Raw genomic sequence first — 20,894 nt, 5'->3', positions numbered from 1 at the left:
GGAGACCAACACACACACACACCACACACACACACACACACACACACACACACACAGCTTCCAGTTCTGAAAAGTGAGGGCAGTGCTGAAGTGCTTCAAATATTCAAACAGACGTCAAAGTTACATTCAAATTTATGACCTCAGTAAACACTTTGCTGAGGAGTCTCAGCTGCTTGTTTTACATCTTATTAAATACAATATCAAGTTCATTTTGAGTCACAAAAGATGACAAAGCAGGATGTGATTTAGTTTCTCAGTCAGATCCGCCCCTCACTCTTCTCTTCTAGATTCAAAATACATCTCATGTCCTGAACTGAAGTCAGGGTTCTAACACACGAAAACGTGCATAAACATGCTCATTTGTTCCCGATACTGTTGCAAGTACTTAATGTCAGCAGATTAGATATGCAACCCTCCTGTCTGTAGACAGCTGATGAGCCAGCTGAACACTAACATCTGGTTATAAGCTAACATTACACCAGCTAATGTTAGGCTCAAGTGTCCTAAAAGTCACACTTTCCCTCTGATGGACAGTTTGATTACATCCTCACATCATATGAGAGTTTATTCACTAAACGTTGGAGTTCAACAAGGTTGCATCCCCTCCATAAACAGTTTAATTAATGCCAGCTAACAGAGCAGCTAACAGAGGCTAACAGTAGCTAACAGTGGCAGAAACGCTTACAGACAGAGAAGTTCAGCATATTCTCACCAACTCATTTTCAAATGTCAGAGGTGAGCTTCTCTGACTCATTGAGTAAATACAGGTGGATGTTTCTCACAGCTCAGGTAAACAGTAGAGTGTCAAGTTTCCATAGATAGGGAAAAACTCCGGGGTGGATATGGATCTCGTAGTAGCACACTGGCTGGCTGCGGCTGTTATGAGGTACAGTCTAAATTTAATGTTTTTGATCTCTCTGGGCTGACTAAAACATGTTTGTCCTACAGCAGCCACCGTAGCTAGGATTATAGCACTTGAACTGAGAGGGGTAAGAAAGCAGAACTCTGCAATCTGCAATCTACTGACATCTAGTGGTGAATATTTTACGCACTTTAACTTTAAGCCTTCCCAACAAGACTTCAGGTGAGGGCACAGTAGCTACCTCCATCTAACAGATACAGTCTATGTAAGAATCCAAACAGATGCCACTGGTGTCCATTCCTGTAGCAGTTGAACCATTTTCTGCAGCTTCCATATTGACTCATATATATTTAAATCTGCATATATGAAGCTATACATTCTAACACATTCTAGCTCTGCTCATCAGGGGTGAACTACACCTCAGGTAGTGACAATGAAATCTCTAGAGGACTACGAGATACTGCAAAGTTCTCTACGTGACAACGAACACAACCCCCAAAAAGCCTTTACATGGATTAGATTTGTGGTTTTTGATCTGCAACATCCCTCTCATGTGTTAGCCTCCTTTATCTGCCCTCTGCGTGCTACGCTCTTGATGTCACAGTGACCGCAGAGGTTGAGTTGAGGCAGGTGTCTGCTGGTCTTTTACCTCCATCACATGTTGAGGCGTGGGATACCAAAGGAGTGTGAGAATTTAATGGAGTGAGGGAGCACAACTGAGCCGAGGCGTGAATTAGCTCTGTGTGCGTGCATGCGTATGTGTGCATGTGTGTGTGTGTGTGTGTGTGTGTGTGTGTGTGTGTGTGTGTTTTAGTCTTTCCACAATAAGATTCTGCTGCAGTGCATTCACACATCAGCCTTCACTGCAGAATTCAACCATGATGTCATCTTTCCCTTTCAACTTTCTCTTTGTGAATCTCTAAAGCTGCTGAAGGCGAGGTTTATTTCAGTTGTGATGTAAGGTGAGAGGATTTTTATCAGGCGGGAGAGAAGGACAGAGAAGAGGTGAATAAATCTACACAAGAACTAGAGAATCCTGTTAGGGTTCATCTGCACTTGTGTTTAGTTAGAAGACATCTTCAAAAAATCCAAGGTCATTTTAACTACATCTAAAGAAATAATCAACATAATGGGGGAAAAAAAACACACCGATATTAAAATTTTTCATATTTTTTTTTAGGTTTGTTATCCTTTAGTTTCCTAAATATGAGCATCTGCTGCCTCCTTCCGTGGCTTCACGATACAGTATTTTTAAACTGAATGAAAATAAAACCTGTACCAGTCTTTACCTGTGGGACAAAATGACATCATCAGTTGGAGGTAAAAGACTCAGGCTTAAGTATGAAATCCTCCAACAGTTCAGTTTGGCACTCCCAAAAATAAAGAACCATTAAAGTCAGGATCTGTGGGTCTTACACTCTGAGAGTTATTTGGTTTTATTTGGTATTTTATTTGGCGTTATTCATGTTTAAATGTGGATCTTGTTTCCTTTTGAGTCCTTGTTATTATTTGGTTTATGGAACATTGTTTTTGTGCTTTGGATTCTAATCAGCCAAAATAAATAGCATGATGTCCAGCATATTTGCATTTGGGTCCTAATCCACTGCATTTTATGACAATTATATGTCTTTACAATTTTTTGCTGACATAACCTGAGTTATAAATGAAATGAAAGGATGTGAAAATAACAATGAGATGAATTTCCGATTCAGTCTAACAGAAAATGTAAAAAAAAAAAAAAATAGTGGAGAAAAGCAAAACATGGATTGACTTAAAGAGTAATTTCAAACTGGGAATAATAGTGTTGAGTATTCCTGAAAAGTAAACAGACCTTGAAATTAAAAGGCAAAAGAAAAATATGATTTTGGTAGGCACAATTTCTTAAAATGACATTTTCAGCTAAGATATGATTATTTTAAAAAAAGTCTAAAATACCATTCAAATAATAGGAGCATGATGAATTACATTCATTTCTAATGGGAGCATCTGTGGATCATTAATGATTAAATAGCACAAAATCTGTAGCATTTATAATATTTAATAGATATGTGGATAAAATACATGCTTGCAAAAACAGGGCAAAGCTGACCGCTAACTCTGGATGTGGGAGGAATGAACAAAGTAAGCAACGTGACCGACTCAACAGAAACATTAACATGTATATATTTTAAAAGCCAGCTCTGTACTTTTCTTCCCTGACTTTGTTTTTTGCATATACAAACTTTTTATGTAATATTACTTAAAAAGAAACTTTTTGCATTGCATTTCTGCAGTTAAACAGTAAAAGAAAACCAGCTCAGAGTGCTTTTGCATTAACAAAAGCAAGCACACCTTTGCATTTAGCTCCCACGTGTCCACAGGGAGTGTAGCATGCTATACGTTCACCTCTGAGTGTTCTGGTTTTATGTCATTGTATGGTGAGTTCATACTGGTCGCCTCTCTACAACATAACCAGCAAAAAGCTTCAGTGACAGCATTAGCTCAAAGTTTCTCAGCACCAGTTTTGTGCAGCTGTGCTGTACTTGCATACATACGTACTTCCCATATCAATGAACTCACTTGAGTGTGATTTGTAATTTTTGAAAAAGGAATAAAGTGAATGATTTACTGTTGGGTGGGTGCCTTAGCTAGACGAGTACATGAAAACTGAGGACGACTAACAACAAAAGCAAGAGGATAGCAAGTCTCTCTGGTTGGATAGTGGGTGCAGACCACTACCGGTGCAGGGAGGTGTACAGCATGCAGATGCTGTGAAGTCTACAACATCTAAACCCAATGAGTGGCAGGCTGGCTTACAACCCACCAATAAATGCGAAGTTGGCTTTAATATTAAAACTTGTAACTTTTGCTTAATTTATCAGACAGGAGACATACTTTTCTTGAAGTCATTTTTAAAGTATAGCCTCTGACTTAAAAAAAAATAGGAAAAAACTTTTTTTTTAAGTAAAAACGTAAGAAATTGAAAATTAAAATTACTTTAAAGAAAGTTATATTTCATAGGCTAGTGAGAAACCTGCAATGTACGAGCTCAGCCACACTAGAGTAAATAAAACCTCCTTGCAACTAGGAAAAAAAACCAAAATCAGTGATATAATGAGTGATTGCAAGTAGCTATGGTGACCAGCTGGTTGCACAGAGGCTGAGGGTGCAACACCCTCAACGTCTGCTCGACCACTTTTGATTGCAAGGCACACGTCGCCTGCTGGGGGGGGCAACCTGTCTCCAAACAATCGTGGTCCGTCTCGGACTCACTAATCCCTCTCAGACAGATTAGCGAAGGTCTGCAAATAATTGAAATATATTTATAAAAAGCAGACAGATTTCCAACACACTGCAGTCAATCTGAGTCGGTCTGCACCAATGAGCCCAACTTCTCTCTCTTGTCTCATCTCTTTGCAACAGGGGACTTGACTCAAATGGTTGCCTGTTGGTTCTATTCTGGTTCTATTCCTATTTTGCTGAGTGCCTGTCATTTTGCAGTTACCATCCTGCAGCAACTACATCACTATTTATGGAGCAATTTCTCAATTTTCTACGAGGCTCTGGCTGGACTGTAAGTAGTTCACGTGAATTTCTGCACTTGCAGACAGTTAATCACCATATTACCACAAACAATTTGGATGTAACTGCTAACTTGACCCTTTTCAATCACAAACTGGTAGCAGACTGACATCTTTCTGCTGTTTTAATCAGCATCAGTTGAAGCAACCATTTTAAAGACGAACTTGCACGTTCATTGAGCATAATTGGAATAATTTTGTTTGTGCTGTTGTCTCCAACAACAGCACCTAACGTGACTGTAGTGTAAGGCCTGTCGTCTCTGACTGCTAATTTGTGAGTAATTAAGTACCTTTCCTGTTACAACAACAAAAATCAAGTACTCTAATGTGGTACTTTGTAATCTGTTACACTGAAAAAAACTGGAAAGTCCGCCAGTGAACATAGAGGGAAAAAAATATATATATTTTGTAGCTGTGATTTACTAAACTGGGGACCTGCCCTCCTCCCTGAAGACAGGAAATGCATCCTCTTAAAAAGACATGAACTTCCCAGAGAACATGAATTATCTCACACGGCTCACGCTAAAATCAGAAATAAGGTTTGCTGTTGTCAACAAGCAGCCTTTCTCTCTCCGTGCAGCAGCAATCCTTCACCCGTTCTCCTCATCTATTCACATTCCTACCCTGTGTTTAATTTGAAAATCAGCTGTCAGAACAAAGAGAGGGGGATGCTCCAGCGGGTCAGAGGAGAGTTAAAATGTCACAGAACTCATCAAACAAATTCACAGAGCTCGGAGCACATTAGAGCCCGTCGGCTCCAACACTGCCTGATATCATAACGCGATTCATGTAACCAATGTCACAATCTACACAGCTCGAACAAAGCTCACACCAGAAAGTCTAAATTGACTTTCTGTGCACAAAAATGTCTGAACATCAAGTTTTTTTCTATATTTTTATAAATAAAAAACCATCACTGTGAACTTCAAAAGACAACGTTCACATGCTTCAGTTGCAGGAGGTGCACACTGCATCAGTGATGGTTAAATTACAGGAGTTATGAGGGGAGAAACTGTTGTTTGATTGAGGGGCTGTTGGTTTGTTTCTGTGCCAGACTGGCAGAGTTTGAAGGAGAACTATTATGCTCATTTCCAGCTTCATATTTTTATCACTGAACTCTCTGAGGGCAGCTTTGAATCATTCACAGTTCAAAATCATCCATATTTATCTTATTTTAGCCCAATTTGCTCACTCTAAGACATCTTTCCTCTAATTAGATGCCACTTACAAACAAAAAGATTTGAACAGTAGGTGGGCGGGGCTTCTCTGTCCACTGTCAGAGCAGGGTGTATGACATGGCATATTATGGTGATAGGCTCTCACTGACATCATAAAGAGCCAAGAGTAGAGACTGTCTGAAACAGAGGGTTTTGACTCACAGTACTTGACCTCATTATTTGAGTCCTTTGCCATGTTTAATATGATCATCCACCATTTTATCATATTTAACTGTAAAGAAAGAAACGTGACAACAGGTCGCCGCTAAAAACCCTGTCAAAGTATTTTTTCCACAAGCCCTCCTTTCCCAAATCCTTCTTACTGCACATGCCTGTAAGGAAGGTTGTGTAATAAATATATCACCGCAAAGCAGAGTCAGTAATAAAAATCTAAGTGCAGCACCAGGGACAGAATAAAGGAATCTCTTTACTTAATATTAAACATGTTATGTCTGATTCAACTCTCCTCTCTTTCTACTACATACAGATTAGTGAAGGCAGAAGACGGATGAGAAGCAAGAGCCAAAACAACTCTTGAATACCCAGTGAACCTGATATATTCCCAACCAAATCAAAGAGACAGTTGGGGCAGAAATGAAAAGGAAATACACTGGCAAACAGAATATAAGAAATGCAGATGTTTCCATACACAAAGACGCAAAAGTTCAGTGAACAGACTGAGTCCATGATATGGACTGCAACCACAGAACACCTGCAAGAAACATTAGGCCGTCCAGTTCCATCACTTTTGCACCAATTGGCCCAACATCTTTTGGAAAATGTATCTTAATATTTCCAGCAAAGTTGTAAAGACCCAGAGAAACATAAAGAGACACTGAAGCTACTAAAGTTACTAACAGGATGCTCATAATGGGTTAGCAGCTTACTGATCTTTGCATTATCACATCTCCTGGCACAAATATTTAGGACAGTAAAAATCTTACATTCCTATTACAAAAATACCCTAGCTGTTCTTATTACTAACATTTTTAACACTATTTTTTAACTATCTGCTTGGCAACAGTGTCACACACGTCACCCCAGCCAATCATAAACTTTGTGTTTTGAAAAGAGGACGGCTATGAGGGCGCACTAACTGATATTAATATTTCAGACCATGTTTGTCATTCCCCCTGCACACCGAGTGGAGCAGGCAGCAGTCACTGGAGAAAAACGGTTTATAGCTGAATTATGAGAACTGCTTATCTAAACAAAAGCAAATTCAGCACTGCACTCACTCATATCCCCACCGACACACCCGCCAAGTTTGGAGTGGATCAGATGAACTGTTGCTAAGCTACAAGAAGAAAAGGCAGGTGGACAGAATGAGATTTGTTGAATTATCAGGAGCATCGTCGTCCCTACACCTTAAAAAGTTTCAAGTCTCTACTCTGTGTGACTGCAGTACCACTCTGTGGCACTCACCCTTTTTCTGCTGTGCTCTGAGATGGAGCTGAGCCAGAGGGCGAAGTTTTGGATACATGTTCCAACCCTCACATATGGTCATGAGATCTGGATATGACCAAAAGTGTAAGTTCACAAACAGTGTTGTGTGTAAAGGGCTACAAAGTAACCTGTTAGTAATGCAGTAAGATAAATTCAAATCAATATTCAGTATTCACATTACAGTTACAATTATGTTGTAAGTGATGTAACAAAGGATCTCCAGTTAGCTGCACAAAACACATCAAACATCTGATTTTGGTTTGTGTGCAGGGTGGAGGAAAATGGTGGAGTGGTCCACAACTTGAGGACTGGAAATATGGACAGTGCTTTTATTTTTATTGCACAAAAGGACAAGAGTGCAATGGTAAAGTGAAAACAGCACCATTGAAAAGAAGACAGCACCAGCATCTGCACAGACAGCATGCTAACACAAAACTAGCTAAGGACCCAGAGTGATGTTAAAGCTAACTGTATGCCGACCCCAGGTCTTATGTTTGCCCTCATTAAGATACGGGTTTGTGTCAGTGTGCAGGACTGTAGCATAAGGTTTATATTGTTAACTAGTAACTTATGTGACAGTGTATTTCAAGTCCTGTAACACAGTAATGTGAAAGTGACGTAACAGATAGTTTAACGAATTACTTTCTCAGGTGAGTAATTAAGTAACATTACTCATTACTTTTAAGAAAAGTAATGAGTAATGTGTAATATAATAATTTTTTGAGTGACGACCCCAGCATGAATAGAAGCGGCCCAAATGAGTTTCCTCTGTAGCACTGTGGGCTCAACCTTAGAGACAGGGTGAGGAGCTCAGAGTAGAGTGGCTACGTCTTTCATGTTTAAAGGAGTCAGGTGAGATGTTTGTGATCAGGATGCTTCCAGGCCACTTCCATTTGGATTTTTTTGGGCGCTCTGGAGAGTTGTTGGGACCTCCCAAGAGTAGCTGTAAACCCGTGCTGGGGAGGACATCTGGAATACCCTGCTTAACCTGCTGCTACCACAGCCTGACTTCAAATGAGCAAAGGTAATGGATAATGAATGCCTGAATGCCTGGCCCTGCACATTAAAGGTAACGTCCCAGTCAGGCTGAACCCTCACCAGTTTGTCTCCAGGATCAAGGCACTGATATCTGAATGCTGTTTGCTGATTTCAGCTCAGCATTCAGTCCAGTTTCCCCCATGAAACCCATTTGCAATTTTAGCACTCTGGCTTTTAGTACCACAATCTTCCATGAGACACTAGACTTCCTCAAAAAAAACACACCAGACAGGATTGTCACACCACAAACCCCCAGGGTTGTGTGCTCAGCCTCATGTTGTTCACACAACACAACCATGATTGCATTCACAGACACGGAGAGAACTCTACCGGGAAGTTTGCAGACAGCACAACCATCACTGGTCAGATTATAAACAATGATGAGAGGATGAGAGGACTTATATCTGGAGAAAATCAATGATCTTACAGCATGGAGCACAGAGAATAACTCACTGCTCAACCTCAACAACAGAGGCAAAGACACACTCCTCTTTGTATTATTGGAGCTGAGGTGGAGCAGGTGGTTCCTTATCACCATTTAACCCTCACACTGCCTCTCCTGCATGCATCAACATTTATGCTCTTATCTGATAATCGCCAGCATTTTTCTGTTTATGTCAAGGTGCTGAACCACAACTAGACACAAACCACAACATCACGAGCCAATGAGACCAGGCGACCTTCGATTGTAGGGTCCTACCAAGTGAGTACAAGTGTGGGACTGACACAAAATCTGTTTAAGTGTAGATATTAAGCTTTACATATATTTGCATTTTTTTTAGTTTGACCTTTGTTGTCCATGATGAACATTTGCTCACAAATGGGGACGACGTTTAAGCCTGTTTTCATTATCTATTGTCAAACATATTCAGTTATTCAGCCTTCTTGTCAGGTTGACAGACAGAGACAGACAGACAGAGACAAATTTAAAAAATTATATATATATATATATAAATAATTTTTTTTCTGCATCAGGGATGGAAAATTTGTCTCTGTCTGTGAGGGGGTGTCACAAACAGAACTCTGGATGTAACACCACAGTTGGCTCTAAGAAGGAAAAAGTAGCTGTGGCAGCAACAGGGAAAGACCAGAAAGGCAGACAGAGGAGGGAATGTGGATGTCAGAGACAGAGAGCAGAACAGCTGGACAACGAGGGGAAGATAAAGAGGGAGGCACCGCTGACTGGACACAGGAAGGTGAGATTGTTCCTGCTTCTCTGTGATGTCCACGTTCAGTCCCCGCTGCTGCCGGCTCCCCCTCTTCCCACCAGCTAAAACACATCACACTTTGATGAAATAAACACACACACAGGAGGGGGGTGAGTTAGCCGCTGCTACTGCAGCTCCCCTGGAGAAAAAAAACTGATAAAACTGATTTTGAGAGTGCGTGCGCGAGCGAGCGAGCGTGCATGCGTGTTTCTGTGTTTATAGTGCAGTCAGGTGGCTGTAAGCGTATGGTGTAGTGCAGAAGCACAGCACAGCCTACTGGCAGAAAGAAAAAAGATAAGGTCAGGTTTGTTCCTCTCTTCCTCACTAACAATCGGAGGGTGTTTTTGCTATTTTATGTTATGACTAAAACTTTTAAGACATTTAAAAAAAGGCACTTTCTATCCCAGCTTATCCTGTTAAGACTCCCAGCAAGTACTGGGCAGGAGTACAATATAGCTGGGCAATATGAGAGAAGGGACACTAAAAAATTCATGGTGAACTTAATCGCCACCACTGGGCAACAATTCAGCTCAGTTTATTGGGTTGCTGCAGTTAAACAAAAAGAATGAACACTGGGTCCCTGCATGAATATTTTTTTTTATATTCTTATCAGGGGCATTTCCAGCATTTTTTTAAAACTGTGGCACATAAAGGCCAAATTCAATCAGTGCAGGGGGCACAGGGGAAATCAGAAATGTCTGTCAGAAATAAATACCAAACCATTTGAAAGCTGGTAAAAGATTCAGTTTGTTCATGATTTTGATTGTGGATAGACCTCCTGCCTCCATAAATATTTAATCAAAGACGCGGCTGCCTCATGACAATATGGTGGCTGCACTGAAGCACTCAGCTGAAAGCTAATGGAGCAAACACATGCAGTGTGGTTCTGGTTAAAACTCACCTTTGCACACTTAAGGAGTAAGGGCAGGGTGGCCAGCGGTGAGGGCGAATAGAACATGTATGTATTATTTTGCATCTATAATTAGCAAAAGACTTTCATACTCACAAATTAGGAGGACAACAGTTTTCTGTTTGTTTTTAATAAAATTTAAGGGGGCAATTTTGGGCCTAAACAGCAACAGAGAACACACTAATTATGCTCAAACCACCCACTTCTTAAAGGGACACCAACTTAATATTACAGCCTACGAAGGCTGCCATTACTTTGCATGCACAATGCTTTCTGTGTAAAAAGTTGCTGTTTGGTCCGGGGTAAGCAAAGGTAGAAAATGCCACACTGCACTTCCTTTGGATTTAACTTCCAGTCAAAAGGAAACAAGTGGAAGTGGGTTCTGGATGAAGACAACTTAAAAAAATATTCCCATCTACGTCCTTGGCACTTCTCACCTCACTGATTTGATGCATTAAGTTGACTAAAAGAGCTCTATGTCTACAATCCACTCACACAAACAGATTCACATCCTCAGATAGCAAGTGAAAATCGCTTGAAGGAACCTGAAAGGTGGGAAACGTTAGATGCTCTTCTGTTAGGCAAAATGTAAATTGCTGATGTTGCCCATAACCAGGCTGACAAAGAGTCAGGGTCTGTTGAGTCGAGTATTCCTTTCACTTTAACTGGTAACGACTTCATGAATTTCTTCACAAATACAATTTTAACCATTAGAGAAAAAAATTATTCATAACCATCTCAAAGACTTCATGTTCGGCTGCTTTCAGCACTGCTGGGTTTTTTTAGACTCTTTCTGATCTTTCTGAGATAACTTTAGATACTTCCTCCAAACCAGCAATTAAAAGCCATTCCTGCAAGACTGCTCATAGACGTCCTACCATTAATTAATGTTTTGATCTTAAATATGATCAATCTATCTTTATTAATGGGCCATGTACCACAGGCTTTTAAGGTGGCAGTAATTAAACTATTACTTAAAAAGCCATCACTGACCCAGCTGTCTTAGCTAATTATAGGCCAATCTCCAACCTTCCTTTTCTCTCAAAGATTCTTGAAAGAGTAGTTGTAAAACAGCTAACTGATCATCTGCAGAGGAACGGTTTATTTGAAGAGTTTCAGTCAGGTTTCAGAATTCATCACAGCACAGAAACAGCATTAGTGAAGGTTACCAATGATCTTCTTACAGCCTCTGACAGTGGACTCATCTCTGTGCTTGTCCTGTTGGACCTCAGTGCAGCTTTGATACTGTTGACCATAACATTTTATTACAGAGATTAGAGCTTGCTATAGGTATTAAAGGTACTGCACTGCAGTGGTTTGAATCATATTTATCTAATAGACTCCAATTTGTTCATGTAAATGGGGAGTCCTCTTCAGACAGTAAGGTTAATTATGGAGTTCCACAGGGTTCTGTGCTAGGACCAATTCTATTTACATTAAACATGCTTCCCTTAGGCAGTATTATTAGAAAGCATTGCATCAGTTTTCATTGTTATGCAGATGATACTCAGCTTTACCTATCAATGAAGCCAGATGACACACATCAATTAGTTAAACTGCAGGAATGTCTTAAAGACATAAAGGCCTGGATGACCTCTAATTTCCTGCTTCTAAATTCAGATCAAACTGAAGTTCTTGTACTCGGCCCCACAAATCTTAGAAACATGGTGTCTAACCAGATACTTACTCTGGATGGCATTACTTTGGCCTCCAGTAACACTGTGAGAAATCTTGGAGTCATTTTTGACATTGACAGTCATTTTTAATCAATATCAGGCTGTCCTAAAAGCTCCCTGAAAAGCCTTCAGCTGATCCAAAATGCTGCAGCTAGAGTACTGACAGGGACTAGAAAGAGAGAGCAGATTTCTCCCATATTGGCTTCTCTTCATTGGCTCCCTGTTAAATCTACAATAGAATTTAAAATCCTTCTCCTCACATACAAGGTCTTGAATAATCAGGCACCATTTTATCTCAAAGACCTCATAGTACCATATCACCCCAATAGAGCACTTCGCTCTCAGACTGCTGGCTTACTTGTGGTTCCTAGGATACTTAAGAGTAGAATGGGAGGCAGAGCCTTCAGCTTTCAGGCGCCTCTTCTGTGGAACCAGCTCCCAGCTTGGATTCGGGAGACAGACACCCTCTCTATTTTTAAGATTAGGCTTAAAACTTTCCTTTATAATCAAGCTTATAGTTAGGGCTGGATCAGGTGACCCTGAACCCTCCTTTAGTTACACTGTCATAAGCCTAGGCTGCTGGGGACTTCCAGTGATGCACTGAGTGTTTCTTCTTTACTTAACTCTTTTCACACCCTGTGTTTATACACCACTGCTGCATTTCATCATCAGTGATTCATTTTAATCTCTGGCTCTCAGCATGTCTTTTGTCCTGTCTCTCTCTCCCCCCTCACAGCAGATGACCCCCCCTCCCTGAGCCTGGTTCTGCTGGAGGTTTCTTCCTGTTAAAAGGGAGTTTTTCCTTCCCACTGTCACCAAGTGCTGCTCATAGGGGGGTCATTCTGATGGTTGATGTTTTCTCTGTGTTACTGTAGAGTCTTTACCTTATATTATAAATCACCTTAAGGCAACAATTTCTGTGATTTGAAGCTATTTAAATAAAATTGAATTTAATTGATAATTAATATAATAAGCTACACATGTCTTAATATAACAATGAATAAAACATTATTAGTCTAATTTAAAAAGTTCACTCTGTTTATCCATCCATTCAGTTCCTCATCCTGTGTTCATCTCAAATATAACAGGTACAGCAGAAGTATGAACCATATGCTTTCCAACTTTGAAAAGATCCTGTGTGCCTTGGAGTTAAAAATATTTTCAGTGTCGCACTATAGCTTTGTCGCACTTGTGTCTGTCAGCCGGCATCATCTTATCGTTTGAAACTGTCTGCACAGTTCTCTGCATTGGGCCCGGATTTGAATAAAAATACAGCCAAAATTGGAACATCCCTAAATTGGCTGCATATATTCTTCTCTCCATTTTTACAAGTCTCCCAGGCTCTGCTGCCAAAAAGCACTGCATAGCATGATGCTCACACCTCCTCGCTTCACAGCAGGACACTGTGACACAAGTGGTGAGCACTGCTCGCTGCCTAAAACAGTGTTCTTCTCCTAAGATGAGAAGTTCAACTTTTGCTTCTACTGATCACAAAAAAGGGTTCTATTTTTCTGCTGAACACTCATGATGGCTCAGTGTGTGTGTGCAGTGTGTGTGTCCATCCACCTGTCTGATTGGCTCAGGGACCCGGTAGCGGCAGCATGCATGTGTGAGGCGGACAGCTGTGTCCAGACTGATCTTGTGGCCCACGGACACGTACACCGGCTTCGAGCTCTTGTCAGAGCTTCGCAGGGCCTGAAGTCAAAGACAGAAATCTGCTGTAACTTCTCCAGTTGTGATCATCGTAAAAGATTTGTCATGTTTGACTTTCAGCAGGGAGGGTTTCCTTTGAAGTCAGCAGCAACAAGACAACACCTTTGTTGGAGGTGTTGTCTCGTTGTTGCCTTTTCTATTTTTTTTGTGCATCTGTCCTTTGCCGCACCTTTCCGAGCACTTTGCCTGAGGCGGCTATGAGTGGGAAGCTGTCTCCTCCTCTTTGCAGAGCAGCTATCTGTGGAGGCAAAGAAACAGAAATCAAAGTCAAGAAAAGATGTGCAGCTTTCCAAAACAAATAGCAGCAAACTGAAACAAACTATTAACCTGCTGCAGAGGCTTCACACTCTCTTCGCTTTGTCTTTAACCTCAGTGTGACCCCGCTTTCTTGTCCAGCTGGAGCTTCAAAATAAAACGGGAGCAGATCTCTGTTCTGCTGAAAGGATGGCGAGTTATGGCTTTGAAAAGTTTCCAAAGACTGACTACATTTTACATGTTTCACAAATAAATAAATAAAAATATTTTGCCAAAACAAATTCAGGACATTTTATTTGCAATGAGCAGCTAAATATGTAAAGTCTGAGTTTGAGTAAACTGGAGGCCCAGGCCCATATTTAATGCCAAACAAAAAAGTCTCATAATGGGAAAATATAATTACTCCAAAAGCCCTATGTGTGAGATTCAGAGAGGGAGATTTTGACTCAGTTAGTTACCCATATGTCAGTCACCACAGTGGCAGTGTTCTGTCAGAAATCGCCTGAATATGCCATCTGTGCAAGCTGTTAAAACAACCTAAAACAGGGCTGGGCAACGGGTCGAATTAAATTTCAACTACAACGTTGGCTGCTAACAATTATTAAAACAAGATGATTATTGGGTCACATTCTGCTTCTAACTTTCACACTTTCTCCCAAATTCCCTTTCCCCCCGTCAGGACTCCGGCTCCCTGTGTTTGAGTTTATTATTAGGTCCTTGGTTTTGGCTGCCTTGTTCTTAATTTTACTTATGGTCTAGGTTTTGGTTTTCTTTAGTCGGGGTTATATTGTAGTTTAAGTTACTGTTTGTATTTATAGAGGTTATTAGTTCCCTCTGTTTCCAACTCTGTGAAGATGATTCATGTCTGGTTTTGGTAGTTATTCGTCTCCTGTCCCTTGTGCTTTGTTTTACTTCCTTCCTGTTTCATTGTCCTGATTACCGTCGCCTGTCTCTAGTAACCCAGCTGTTTCTACTTACCCTAATTAGCCCTCAGTGTGTGTGTGTGTGTGTGTGTGTGTGTGTGTGTGCGCGTGGGTACATATGTAGCCCAACCCTCTAGTTTCTCCTTGTTGCGTCGTACCGTATTGCCAGTGTAAGTTAGTGTTCTAGCCCGGTGTGGGATATTTTGGATTTTGATTATCTTTCCTCGGACTGAGTTGGATTTTTGGATTTAGACTTTCAGCACAAAAAGCTTGCTTTTAGTTTTTGGGTTCAGGCAGTGAAAGCAAACATTTGATGTGACTTCTGAGTGTCAATGAGATACAATAAAATAAGGAGACAGCACACGGGAACAGTCCCCGAGTCTGAAAAACCTTTAAGTTTACAGTTCGCTCCAATGAATCTAGTATTAAACGTGAATAAAAATAACTCCAATAAAAGACCAGTAAGTATGCACCGACTGAGTTATCTCTGATATCTCATAAGAGCTCAGCCCAGATGCCACAAATATTTGATAAAAGGACTCAAAGAAAGCGGATTTTAAAATGACCTCTCTGTTGATTTCTGTTAGAGGTAAAGTTTTGTTCTCACAGTCAAAGAGACGGTGCAAAGTCAGATGCAGTGATGTGGGGCGCTGTTGACAGGTGTGCTCTGGGTTATGGGCCAGAGCGATGAAGGGAGTTTAGCCTCCATGATGGATGGAGTGTCTGCTCTACTATGACTGATTACAGCAAACAGCCAGCAGGGAGACAGGAGGGGCCGCACAGGGCATCCAATCCCGGCTGGGATGAGGCCAATAGTGAGTGAGTGTGTGTGTGTGTGTGTGTGTGTGTGTGTGTGTGTGTGTGTGTGTGTGAAGGGGGGGGGGGGGGGGGGGTTTCAATTCAAGAGTAGGACTGAAGCCAGCACACCAGAAGTCAGAAACACGGGGCAAGTCATCAATAACACACTAGTTTGAGTTACAGCCAGGCTATCAGTGAGAGGAGAGACAAAGAGAGACAAACGGGGAGAAGGAGATGAAAGGGGATAGAGTATGAGAGGAGGAAAGATAAACTAGAGGTTAAGGGAGAGAGGAAGAAAGAACAGAGGAGCGACAAATACAGAGGACATAAGATCTGAAAGACTCTGAGCAACACAAAACTTCAGCAGATATCATTTTCCAAAAGTGTATTGAGGACCAGAGGTGGCAAAAGTACTGACATTCTGTACTTAAGTAGAAGTACAAGTACTTATGTTAAAAAATACTTTAGTAAAAGTCGAAGTACTGGTTCAACTTCTCTACTTAAGTAAAAGTAAAAAAGTACAGGCTCTGAAATGTACTCAAAGTAAGAAAGTAAAAGTAGTTCTTTGGAGGATGTTTCTACAAGCTATTTTTGTGTAAAACTAACCGAACCTCATTATATATTATTGTAATAATATAAAATAATATTACATGAGAATACAAACGTTATTCCAATCTAAATTTTAATCCTAATGAATGCACTCAGCTTGAAACTGTTATGTAGGACACAAACTGTGAAAGGGAATTTAAACACAGCTCTGTTCTCTGTGTCCTCCATAGTAGAGGGTGACTGTGCCTCCACCTAAACACCAACATGAGGATACTCAGGGGTTACAGTGGGATTCAGAAGGTGGAGGAACCCTAAGATCAGCTGTAGTGGCTCTGCATGGGGAGAAGAATCACAACTTTCTATTGTGAGCTCCAGTAAATGATGTTGGTGTGCAGACTGTGATCAGCTGATCTGCTGCTGCTGCTCTGAGGTTTACTGCTCTGTGTGGGTTACAAAGATGTAACCCAGTATTTCACAGCTATCTGAGCTGATCTCCATCCCCTACACTGACAGCATACAGGCTGTAGAAATGTTGGATTCAGTGAATGAATCTCAGCATCAGCAGCTTTGATTCAAACTCATCTCTGCTGCACTGATGTAACCTGTAACTCTGACCATGAACACAAACACTGTGCTCCAGTCCAACACAGAGCTTTACTGTAAATACAGTACAACAAGCTAACCTAAACTGCAGTATTTTCATAGAATCTTTGAATTACACAAAGTCAGCATACTTCAGTTTATTTTCCAGTCCTTACCTTTAATTCTAACCTCTCTTCTTCCTCTCCTGTCCTCTTTCTCCATCTCTGAGTGAACTTCTCTCTCTTTGCTCTCCCTGAAATACAGCAGCTCTTCTTTTAGCTAGCTGTGTAACAAACTGCACACACTTTGTGTGTTTGCTGATATTTGTTGAGCATTTAGAAACGCTGCATTTACCTGCCACACGTTACTCCCTTCGTGCTCGCTCCTCTTCAGTAGCGCTAGCTAAGCTGTTTATGTGCCGCAGCGCAACTTACGGACTCGGTCCGGCCCGATTATAGCGCTATAAATGATACATTAATTATATGGGTTTGCGTATTTAATCCCTTTGTACGAGATAAGCCCCGATGATGGAGGATACGCCAGTACGATTGTCTCTTATGTGTTATTATTCCTCCGTTTAGGCTCAGATCGTTTGATGTTTGACGGCGCACTGACCGGAAATGCAAACTTCTCTCTGACGTGTTAAAAAGTAACGGGTCTGTTTGAAAATGTAAGAAGTAGAAAGTACAGATACTTGTGTAAAAATGTAGGGAGTAAAAGTAAAAAGTACTCAGAAAAATAAATACTTAAGTAAAGTACAGATACCTGAAAAATCTACTTAAGTACAGTAACGAAGTATTTGTACTTCGTTACTTCCCACCTCTGTTGAGGACAAAGAGGAGGGAAAGAAACATGTTCTGCTCTCTTTCATCCTCTCTTTTGTCTAAAGCTCAGCTCAGACAAAAGCCCTCTGCATCATTTCCAGCACAGGGACAGCATTTCCAGCTTCAAATACCAGAGAGCAGGGAGACAAGGACTTCATCAAGGGGGTGTGTGCGTGTCCCTTAATGGCAACATTAGGCAGACAATACAACCTAGTGATTCTCCATCTTAACAAGTCATCTGGTCCATTATTCACTCCTGAAGATGGAGATGTATCTATTACTGCATATAAAAGATCCACGTAGTCCTGGTCACCCATTGGCATATGGACTAACATTTTAAAGCCTCATGTTTGGCATTTTTCCCGTTCTCATCAAGTTTTTTTGGAATCAGAAGCGGCCATTTTTGACAAGAGGTTGGAGCACTAAGTTATCAGCTATAACTGCAGGGGTACAATTAATACTACCTGGGCACTCTGTTAGTACAAGGCAAGCCATGTTAATTGTCATAACTGCACAAACAAGAGTTCATTGACTTAAATTAGATGAGGTGAAGCTTCGCACAGTCTCAGTCTCAGCAGCCAGGTCCCTAAAAATGCAGTTTTCACACCTTAATACAATTTTTAAACTGGTTGAGATATAAAAAATGCGCCCTTGCATGTGCTATGAAGGCGTAAATGTGAAGCTGACATTTTAACAATATACTGTAGAAGACGGGCGTAGTTTTCTGGTCTGAAAGGTGAAACCACTACCTGTTTTCTTTTTTATGGCCAGCAGGGGGCGACTGCTCTGGTTTCAAAAAGAAGTCTGACTGTATACATGATCTGTAAACACTTTACTGATGAGTTTAAGATCTCAAGCACTAGTTTTATTCTTCTAGAATACAATATATTTACTTTGTAAATTATGGTTCTGATTAGAGTCAAAACTCAGGGTAAGCTTTAGGACGGCCTGCCTTGTGACTGACTACTGTAAGTTTTATCTGTCCCATGCTTCTCACATAAACTTGAGGCTTCACTTTGGGACTTCACTAACTAATGGTTGATGTCATGTTGGCTATTTCGAACTTTAATCTATGATTTTAACACCAGAGTGTCACTTGAGATCCAGCCTCAAGTGGCCATTTGATGAACTGCAGCTTTTGACACGTTAATGTTTCTTTTTTCAGTCTTGGAGGCTGACATTTATTTACAGGCTCTTTTCTTTGCATTTTTTAAAAAACGTGATTTAAATGCCTGTTATAAAACAGTTATTACTGTTCTTCACAAATGATAACTCAGCACATTGATGCTACTTTTAATATGTTGCTAATGTAGAATTCCTATCATTTTATGCAACTCAATTAAAGGCAAACAGACTCAGAAAAAATGGCACCATGCAAGTTATAATTCGGCCTACATACACATGTAATGCTTTACATTTTGTACCTGACAAACTTGTGCAATTGACACCGAGACTGCTAATTGCTTTCAAGCACTAGCTCCAAAATTAGCACACAAAATTAGAGCAATATCAATCCTCTCGTCTCAGAAGTGTCGGTTTTTTATGAAGCTGCTCGAATGCTTAATGCAAAAAATTAATTTGTTAGTTTTACACTTTTGGACATGTCAGTTTTGCACAGGCTCATCCTGCAACATATAATGCGTATTTGTACATCTACACAATCCCCGTGTGTTACAGTGTTTCATTTGCACCTTTTCAAGGAGCCCTGCATCTGATGAAGACACACATACACACCTTTGCTTTCAAGGCTCACACATTTAATTGCAGCAGCTAAGAGAAAGTTGTGTAACCTTGAGAAACACTTCTCAGACTACATATTGGTTTTCAAAAACTCTGTTTGCTGGAAATGTTGAGAGAACCTCTGACATCTGATCTAATTGAGCATGACGGCGTATCGCTTGTCAGCGGTACGTGGCGGTGTGAGTGCAGATCCGCTAATGGCTAATCTTGTTTCAAAAGAGCTAATTTTCTGAAATTTGGTAGGCAGCCTGATATGGCTTGTGTTTCACAGATTACTCCACAGCTAATTTCCCACCGAGCGCTCAAGCGCCAAAGCTGGAGTTCCCCTGAAGCGTCGCAATCGTGTGCGTGCCTGTAGACAAATTAGACAGAGCCCCAGAGAGCGACAATTACATCAACATGGGCGGGAAGGGAGCTCTAAAATTTCATGCTGATCCAAAAGATAATAGCTTGAGTCAAACATGCAGCATGGCCATGTAATGCCAGTGCTACCTGATACTGAAAATAAATGAGCTACATGTATTTGGACCCACACTCTTTCAGTGGATGAGTGTGACTGCGTCCTCGGGGTGACCATGATGGGTGTAAACAAAGATCAGATTCCTCCCGAGGGAAGAGACGGCTGTAATTTTTCTGACGCCAAAGGCACTAACACTAATTGACGAGATGGATACATTGCAGAGAACTGAACTGGCATCTTACACAACTACATGAAGACTGATGGGGTTGCAGTCAGGATATGTAGCTGATGCTAATTGAGAAGTGGATCAGATGTCCACTCTGGTCCTCTTGGAAACTTTGGAGGAGCACTCGGCGCTAAAAAGCCCATAACTGCAGACTTTTAGAGTCTATTTAGAATTTGTATAATTGTCTTCATCAAGAGAACACACTCAAACTCCTATTCACCTCAGACCGGGAAAACCACAGGGTTCAGGAAGCTTCAGAGGAAGACAAAGTCTTAAATAATCTCCTGGAGTTTCATCCTGGGCCTGGATACTTCTAAAGTAGAAGAAAAAGAAAAAACAAACCTGCATTCTGTTTTAGACTCTGTCTGCAGGGTGGTTAAATATGTGGTCTACAAACCAGAACTGGCCCACAACAGTACCTGATCCGTCCCACCAACTGGCTTTTTTATATTTCACTGTAGCAGCATGGTGGTGTGGTGGTTAGCACTGCTATCTGGGTCGATTCCACCTTGGCCCGGGCCTCTCTGTGTGGAGTGTGCATGTTCTCCCTGTGTTTGCGTGGGTTTACTCTAAATTGCCCACATGTGTGAATGTGAGTGTGAATGGTTGTCTGTCTCTCTGTGTTAGCCCTGCAACAGGCTGGCGACCTGTACAGGTGTACCCTGCCTCATGCCCTATGATAACTGGGATAGGCTCCAGCCCCCCCGCAACCCTGAACAAGATAAGCGGAAGAAAATGGATGGATGGATGTGTTGTTCACAATGTGTTTGTGTATTAAGGGGTTAAGAACAGACGAGTGTGACTTTTAAATTAATTCCATCTGAGGCTGAGCTGCTACACCCCAGACAGGTCACAGGGCTTCTTTTCATTCTTATTCACAGGCTTTTTTCATGTATTCAGATTCTTT

At 41.0% G+C, this 20,894-nt stretch overlaps 1 protein-coding gene across 1 annotated transcript in view; it reads right to left on the bottom strand.

Annotated features, from left to right (window-relative positions):
• The window catches only part of LOC115793785 (endonuclease V), a 76,831-nt gene that overhangs the window by 46,684 nt on the left and 9,253 nt on the right, over positions 1-20,894 (bottom strand). The window contains exons 6-7 of the mRNA XM_030748932.1: positions 13,800-13,868; positions 13,484-13,612 (exon numbers count right to left, since the gene is read on the bottom strand). Coding sequence (XP_030604792.1) covers positions 13,484-13,612; positions 13,800-13,868 — 198 coding nt within the window. The remainder of the gene's footprint in view (positions 1-13,483; positions 13,613-13,799; positions 13,869-20,894) is intronic.

The sequence above is a fragment of the Archocentrus centrarchus genome, chromosome 1 (assembly GCF_007364275.1).
Source record: "Archocentrus centrarchus isolate MPI-CPG fArcCen1 chromosome 1, fArcCen1, whole genome shotgun sequence".
In the NCBI taxonomy this organism is placed as follows: domain Eukaryota; kingdom Metazoa; phylum Chordata; class Actinopteri; order Cichliformes; family Cichlidae; genus Archocentrus; species Archocentrus centrarchus.
This window is presented reverse-complemented; position numbering and strand designations above follow the sequence as displayed.